An 8,541-nucleotide genomic window follows, 5' to 3' on the forward strand; every position below is an offset into this window, starting at 1 on the left:
CTCCACTGTCCTTGCCACCTGACATACTTGCACATATATCCTTACGCTGACAACAGTATTTTTTTTAATGTATCTGCTTTCTAATTAACCTGTTTAGTAATGTTATTACATGTCTCTGCAGCAGGTGGGTCTTGAATCCACATCTCTTTACCAAGAGTTAGGAATGCTACCATTGCACCACAAGAACAATATAAATGAGGGCCAGCAGGACTAAAGATATTTTCTAATCAAACTAGTTAGAGATGTTATTACACAGCTCCAGAGCAGGTGGGACCTGCCCAGGTATCCTGACTTCACAGCACGGACACTACCTCTGTGTTACAAAAGCCATTCCTGATAGTGTTTTTTTTTTCTTGTTTTATATCCAGAGGTGCTCTGAATAACTGAACATTTTCTCCACAACACTAAATCACCTACGCTTTTTTTGCATTAATTTCCAATTTCCTAATTTATGTGCAAAACCAATTAAGGGCTATGCAAACCAAAGGCAACAGAGACTGACTTTTTTTTTATATACCTGACAGTGGTATTGGTTCAACATATTGATATGTTACAACTTTTATTTCTGATAAGCTGGGGTGTCAATTAAATAAGTTATGATTGTCTGAAGATGGGTCTAGGCCTGAAACATCAGCCTTCCTGCTCCTCTGATGCTGCTTGGTCTGCACCTTGTTATCTCAGATTCTCCAGCATCTGCAGTTCCTACTATATCTTATGACAATAGCCTGTGTTTCAAGTGATGTGTTTAATTGCTGCTTTGTACAAACTGCACAAAGATAACGACAGTGGAGATAGAGGTCACACAACGGCAAACTAGCCAGCACACTAAATACAATTGCATCGTTTCAAATATCCCCTTTTTTACATAAAATGAAACACATGCACTATCATTTACAGTTATGAGTCATGCAAGCCACCCAATTTACATGATCACAAAGAAAATGATCAATCATTAACAGTGAGTTAATTCCAGTCAGTTCAACTTTTGTAAGTCTCTGCACATGCATTGCACCGATAATCATGCAGGTCTCCCAGTGGTCTACATGCATATTGTTCATGGCTGTTCTCTGATATCTGCTCGTTGCTAGGTTGATATTCCTTCTTCAGGAAGTGTATTTCCTGTGGGAAGTGCTGTTACCACTGTAACTGTTGTTGGTGATTCATTTCTGTTGCTGGTGACAGTGGACCTCTGGGACTGATGATATTCTGTGCTCTATGCCAGTAGTGAGACCAGCAACAGAAGTGCCTGCAGTGACTGACCAGCTTCTCTAGGTGTTAGGATGTGTCTGCAGTTCTTAGAACATATTTGGTTGTTTCCATTCACCTTGTACATTCTAGATGAAAACTGCTCAGCACAAGTCCCAAATTGCTATATGGGCCGACACTTATTGAGCTTTCTGACTGGCTATCCATAGCTCAGTTCTTGTAAATGACCTTCTGTTGTTTCACCTTGATTTTTTCATTCATTTCTGGTTTGTAAGTCTTTCTGCCGTATGTGGTTTGGGTATGGTGTGACATTAATCTTTGGATTGGACTATTTTTCATGCCTTCAGTAAATGTATTCCTCCAATCACGAGTTGTTTGCATAAATTTGTGTTGGATTTCTTCTTGGTGCCTTTGGTGATTTTCACGGCTGCCTCTGACTTTCCACTAAATTTGGTATAGTGTGGTGATTATGTATTGTATTGAATTCCCCAACCCTTTAGGAAGTGTGCGAGCTATTGTTACTCATCACAATTATTGAATGTTGTAATAACTGAAGTGTGCTTTTAGGCATTCTACAACCTCACTGGTAATCGTTGCTGTCAGCTGGTGTAACTCCCAATATTACCTCATTTGACTCACCCAGAAATTCAAGATTATCTGGAACTCACTGCCTGAAGACATGGTAGAGGTGGGATACGACACAATATTTATACTGTAAGATTTGGGAGTAAAACTAGGGCATTCAGTCTATTGAGTCTGCACTGCCACTGAATGAGACCATGGCTGATCTGATCATCCTCGACTATACTTTCCTGCCTTATCCCCATGGCCTTGATTTCCTTAATGATTAGAAATCTGTTTATCTCAGCCTTGAAAATGCTTAACAACCCAACTGTCTGCAATGAAGAATTCCACAGATTCACCACCTTCAGAAAAAAACTTGTCATCCCATTTAAATAGGTCACTCCTTATGTCTTCTGTGACTCTTCCACAAGGGGAAACAACCTCTCTGCATCTACCCAGGCAGACCCTCTAATGACCTTGTATGTTTCTATAAAATCTCCTTTCATTCTGCTAAACTTCAGTGAATACAAAACCCCAACCTACTCAATCTCTCCTCATGGGAAAATCCTTCCATACCCACGATTAATCTAGTGAAATATCTCTGGATTGCCTTCAATGCCAGTTCATCTTTCCTTAAATAAGGGTACCAAAATCATGCACAGAATACCAGCGGTGGTCTGACCAGTGCCTTACATTGTTTTAGCAAGACTTTATATTCCAGTCTTTGAAATAAAGGAATGTATTAGGTGAAAACTTAAAATGACATAGCATACAAGGCTACGAGCAAATGAAATTGGACTAGAAGGTAGATAAGCTGCAGTGAAGGGCCTCTTTCCATGCTGGAAAGTCAGCATCATCCTAGAGGACCCCAGGAGTGCTCTACATCAGAGATAGGGTCACCATACCTCAGGTGAGGGCAGAGTTTGAGCAGAGTCCTTCATGGTAATCTCAGCCAGTCTAACAATTGAACTCATGTTTTGGCATCAATACTTAATGACTGTAACTATACGATTGTACTTGCTAACTTCTTCCTTGCTGTTTCTTTCAGCAGTTGGCTCTTTTACAGCATAGGAAATACATAGGTTTTCAGTTGGACAATTCTTCCTGCCTTTCTTGCAGCTGGTTTGTAGGTGACTCTGTTACAGCTCTAAAGATGCACAAATTCCCAACACCATGTTTCAAGGGAGGTGTTTAATGGTTGTCACAGACAAAGGTGACACAACAGAGGAAGAGCTTACATGACTAGGGCAAGCCAGCCAGTACCTTGAGTACAGTTCGATGTCTCCAACAGTTGAACTGCTGAACAAAAGAAAAACAAAAGTACTGAGGATGCTGGAAATGAGAAAGAAAAACAGAAGTTGCTGAGAAAACTCAGCAGGTCTGGCAGCATCTGTGGAGAGAAAGCAGAGTTCATGTTTTGGGTCCAGTGACCCTTCTTCTGAAGTCAATGTAGCCAGGAAAAAAATTGGTATAGAACATAGAACAGTACAGCACAGTACAGGCCCTTCGGCCCATGACGCTGTGTTGACTTATTCTCCTACTAAGATCAAACTACCCTACATTTTACTATCCTCCATGTGCCTATCCAAGAGTCGCTTAGAAGTCTTTAAAGTATCTGACTCCACTACCACTGCCAGCAGCTCATTCCACACGCCCACCACTCTCTGTGTAAATAACCTACCTCTGACATCTCCCCTATACCCTCCAATCACCTTAAAATTATGTCCCCTCGTAATAGTCATTTCCACCCTGGGAAAAAGTCTCTGGCTATCCACTAACTATTTCTCTATATGTTGAAGATAGAGTGGCAGGACAGGCAGCGAGTAAACGATAGGTGGAGATGATACCTAGAGAGAGAGAGAGAACAACAGTTGGACAGAAAAATGAACCGGTTAAGGTCAGCCTGGGGAATCAATAGCTGCTAAATTGTAATTTTAAAAAAAATTAACCTATGTATCTAATGAACCTGTTCAGAAATGTTATCACACACCTCTGAAGTTGATGGGACTTGTACCCGGGCCTTCCAGTCCATGGACTATTAGTAGTGGCAATGGGTTGTTTGTGGTTGCAGCTCATGTGATGACAAGGTCTGGCGTGTGCGTGGGTGGGGATGTAGGAGAAGGGGTCGGGCCCTGAAATTACTGAGTTCATTGAGTCCAAAAGGTTGCAGGGCACTCGAAAAGAAAGTGAGGTGTTTGCTTTTCCAGCTTGTGCTGAGCTTCCCTGGAGCAGTGCAGCAAGCCTGAGGCACAGATGTTGACCGGGTAAACAGGATAGTGTGGGCCGAACGGTCACCCACACTGTGCGGGCCGCCTCCAACATTCGGCGCTTAAGCCAAGGCTTCATCCGGGACTCAGTTCGACGTCACGGGTTCCCACAATGCACCTGGAGGCTGCTAAGATGGCGGCGCCTGTGGTGTGGGGCAGCCCGCTTTTGACCCTCTTCAAGAGACCAAGATCCTTCCTTTCGGCCGCCGGGAAGGCTGCAGTTCGAGTCCGGAGCCGGTGTAAGAGTGGCAGGACTGTCTTGCAGCTTCATCGGCGAGGCATCTTTAAAGACATCTTCCCAGAGGGCGGCGACCTGCCCCAGCTCCTCGAATCCGGGCCCCAGACCTTGTACTGCGGCTTTGATCCCACTGCCGACAGCCTGCATGTTGGTAACCTGCTGGCTGTCATCGGCCTGCTGCACTTTCAGCGGGCTGGCCACCGCATCCTGGTGCTACTGGGAGGAGCCACAGCTCGGCTGGGTGACCCGAGCGGCCGGATCAGCGAGCGGGAGGCCGTGAGTGCGGACACGGTGCAGAAGAACGCCCGGGGCATCCAGGAGGGGATCCTCAGCGTCTTCCATAACCACCGTTTTTGCTTCTGCAGTGATGCCGAAGCCGCCAATTTGGGGCCGCTCAGTATTCTCGATAACTGGTCTTGGTATAAGGAGAAAGAGATAGTTAGCTTCCTGGATACAGTGGGTCGACACTTTCGGATGAGCACCATGTTGAGCAGACACAGCGTACAGTCCCGACTCAAGAGCCCAGAGGGCATGAGTTTGACTGAGTTCACTTATCAGATGTTTCAGGCATACGACTTTTATTATTTAAATCAACATCACAATTGCAGAATCCAACTGGGAGGGACAGATCAACTGGGTAACATGATGTCTGGATACGAATTTATACACAAGTAAAGCACATCTCCCTTAAGTATATTCTTTGCAAGTATCTCAATTTATTGTTATTTTTCGATTTTCCCAATCCTTGCTTTTTTCACATGTTGAATCTTCGAGTGATGTACATTTCTTTTAAAACAAACTAATGGTTCTTTAGGGTGACTGGACAAGACGTTTATAGCATCATGGTACCACTTGTAACCAGTTCATCAGGAGACAAGCTGGGAAAAACTGCAGGAAATGCAATATGGTTGAACCGAAACAAGACTTCACCCTTTGAGTTCTACCAGTACTTTGTCAGGCAACCAGATTCAAATATAGAAAGGCAAGTTCTTTCTACTTATGTTTCAGAAAGTTCTTATCGTCTGATGCAAGGCATAATACGATTTATTAATTTAGGCTTTTTTTAGAAATCCTTGGAAATACCAGATTTCTTTGCCAGGTGAATAAATGATTGGATGGTTTGATTAGTACAGTTGCATTGTGTCTGTGCTTTTTCATCATTATTTTCCATGTATTATGTTTTTAAAGTGATAGTTAAATTATTTATAGGTAAGTATCACTTCTAAAATATAAACAAAAACATTACCAGTATTTCAAATCTACCTTGTTGTGAAGGAAGGAGTCCAATTATGACTATTTTTCTTCTGATCTTGTAAGAATATCAATCTGGAGCTTTCACAGTTTATGCTCTCACAGACATTCACCATCACTTGTAATTTGTTAAGAGCCACAGTAGCATGCATGATCTGCTTCTCAGTTCAGATGTAAGACGATAAAAAATGGGAACAAGAGTAGGCAGTTTGCCCTTCAAGCCAGCTCTGCCTTTCTAAAGGATCATGGCTGATTCAACCTTCTATGTGTCCACTTTCCTGCCCTTTCCCCATAACCTTCAATTCCCCTATTGATTGAGAATCAATCTATCTCAGCCGTAAAGATACACAAGAACTCTGCCCCCACAGCCCTCTGCGACAAGGAGTTTGAAAGATTTAACTCTCCGATAGAAGAAATTCTCCCTTATTTTATTCTTAAATTGGTTTCCCTTTATTCTGTGATTATGCCCTTTGGTCCTGGATGCTCTCGAGGAGCAACATCCTCTCAGCATTTATTCTGTCAATCCCGTTAAGAGTCTTACTTAAGAATTACAATGTGATCACTTCTCGTTCTTCTTAACTCTGAGTAGAGTCCCAACCTGTTTAGCCTTTGCTCATTAGACAATCCCTCTGTACCAGAGATCATCATTAGTGAACCTTCTCTGAACCGCCTTCAATGAAATGATATCTTTCCTTAAATAAGGGGATCAAAACTGCTCACAGTACTCCAGATGTGCTCTCTCCAGCATCTTGGACATTTGCAGTACGACTTCCCTACTCTATATTCTGACACCCTTGAAATAATTCCATGAACTTTGCTGCTTACCTGCTGCACCTGTTTGCTAACTTTGTGTTTCATGCACAAGTATTGCCAAGTTCCTTTGTGTTGCAGCTTTCTGCAGTTTTCCTCCATTTAAATAACTATTCTTTTCCCATTAAATTGAGGAGACCAAACCTTGTGACAATACTAATTTGAAGATTTAGGAGCCTGCACGAGCATTTAGGGAGATGACTGCTGATCTGATTGTGGCCCCAATTCTACTTTCCTGCCTCTCTTTCCACTCTTGCCCAGCTCAAAACTGTTTGCTCCCTTGTTGATCAAAAATCTGTTAATTCAGCCTTGAATATACTAAATAACCCAGCTTCTCCTGGTCCTGGGGAAGAAAACTCCAAAGATCAATGAGGCTGTCAAGAAGAAATTCCTCCATCTCAGTCTTAAATGGGAAACTCCTGGTCTTGAAACTATCGTTTTGATTCTCCCATGAGTGGAAACATCCACAGTAACTACCCTGTCAGTTAGGCTAACTGGCCTATTTCCTAGTTTCCTATTTTCTTCTCCCTCTTGTGTTGAATAGATGTGTTTCATTTGAAGGTTTCCAAACTGTTGGGATCTTACCTAAATCTAGGGAATTTTGAATGATTACAATCAATGCATCTACCATCTCCGAGGGCACTACTAAGATCCTAGGATGCAGGCATCATATCCAGGTGACACATGACCCTTTAGTATCATTAGTTTTCCTATACTACTACTTGCAGTTGTATGATTTTCTTAAGTACCTCTCTCCCTTGTGCCTCCTCGCACTTGGTGGACTCGTCTTTCACCTATAGTGCTATGCACCGCTGTCCTTAATGAGATGTCTTTGCCTTGCTTATGATTATTGTGTTGTTTACTAATTATTCGAAACATAAACTTGCAACAAATGTCATCTCTCTTTTGAGTGGCCATCAAAAAATGAGGAACTGCGGATAATATTTTGTTCTTTTCGACTTTGTTTGCTACATTTGAATTTTTTTTGGGGAGCAAGTGCCTGACGTTCAGTAAGAATCCTTTCTTCCTTTTTGTATTAGAATCTGGGCATGAACATGTAGTTTGGTGAAAAGAATGTCTACATTTTTATCCTGGCCCCCTCCTTGTCCCTAGTGGAGTGTGAAATGTCCTGTTTTTAATACATATATGTAGCAATGCAGGGAAGGTTATGAACTTGAAAGTTGGACATCAAGTGCAACTTGCCTTGGAGCCTGTTACAACAGGCTGCTTCCATGTACAGTAATATGTATTCTTAATGGAGACATGGTTTTATTTTATAAATTATATACATCAATTATGTTCTTTCTACCCTTAATCAAACAGCACTTTTGATTTCTTCAGGTATCTAAAACTTTTTACCTTCATCCCACTTCCTGAGATTGAAAGCATCATGGACATCCACAGAAAAGATCCAGGAAAGCGACATGCCCAGAAACGACTAGCTGCAGAAGTGACCAAATTGGTTCATGGTAAAGAAGGACTAGCGACTGCCAAAAGGTGAGTCTTGAGACTAATGTATCAAACCCTTAAACCAGAGATTTAGTTCAATCAGGCTTTGTTCCTACAACCTTGAAGTATTAAACGCTGGTGGCTACAAGGAAACAATAATGATGAAGTTCATGAATATTAAAAAAAACTGTCTCTCCGTGTGGACAAGGTCAAAAATGACACAACAACAAGTTATAGTCCAACAGGTTTATTTGAAAACACAGGCTTTCAGAGCCTGGCTCCTTCTCCAGGTGTTAGAGAGAGACAGATGGCATCAGACACAGAATTTACAAAGTAGAAAATCAAAGTGTTATAGAACTGATGCGAATGTATTGAACAATCCTAAAATGGCTGCTAAATCTATAACTAGTTAGGGAGGAGATGCAGGTTTCGATTGATTAATATGCAAATCCCAGAATTTATTTCAAGTCACTGCCCGGAGATAACTAAAGGTTTTATTAGTATACCAGAGGAGACATCTCCAGTCAGACCATGCATTTTAGGTATGAGGCCTTGTTTAGAATCTGTGTTTTAACTTGGAGTCAGACTGGTTTTATTTCCAAAGTAGGAATTTATAAAATGCCTTATTGTCTACAAATTGTGTGGTTTTGAACAAAATAGAATGCATCTACAATTACAAATCAGCAAATCCAAATTCAACCCATAAATTTGTGTCTGTGTGTGTCTGTGTGTGTCTGTGTGTGTCTGTGTGTGTCT

The 8,541-nt window shown here is 41.8% G+C and overlaps 1 protein-coding gene and 1 long non-coding RNA gene across 2 annotated transcripts in view; one reads left to right on the top strand and one right to left on the bottom strand.

Moving 5' to 3' along the window:
* Nucleotides 1-730: 730 nt before the first annotated feature.
* On the bottom strand, nucleotides 731-4,239 carry LOC125485344. Its single transcript, XR_007264099.1, has 2 exons — nucleotides 3,761-4,239; nucleotides 731-3,617 (listed from the first exon to the last, which is right to left on the bottom strand). It is a non-coding gene; the product is annotated as an uncharacterized LOC125485344 (long non-coding RNA).
* Nucleotides 4,135-8,541, top strand: part of yars2 (tyrosyl-tRNA synthetase 2, mitochondrial) — a 10,473-nt gene continuing 6,066 nt past the window's right edge. Inside the window, exons 1-3 of the mRNA XM_020515303.2 lie at nucleotides 4,135-4,946; nucleotides 5,090-5,257; nucleotides 7,678-7,833. Of these exons, the coding sequence (XP_020370892.2) occupies nucleotides 4,150-4,946; nucleotides 5,090-5,257; nucleotides 7,678-7,833 (1,121 nt within the window). The 5' untranslated portion in view covers nucleotides 4,135-4,149. The remainder of the gene's footprint in view (nucleotides 4,947-5,089; nucleotides 5,258-7,677; nucleotides 7,834-8,541) is intronic.

This window comes from Rhincodon typus, chromosome 18, assembly GCF_021869965.1.
Source record: "Rhincodon typus isolate 14 chromosome 18, sRhiTyp1.1, whole genome shotgun sequence".
NCBI classification, from domain to species: Eukaryota; Metazoa; Chordata; class Chondrichthyes; order Orectolobiformes; family Rhincodontidae; genus Rhincodon; species Rhincodon typus.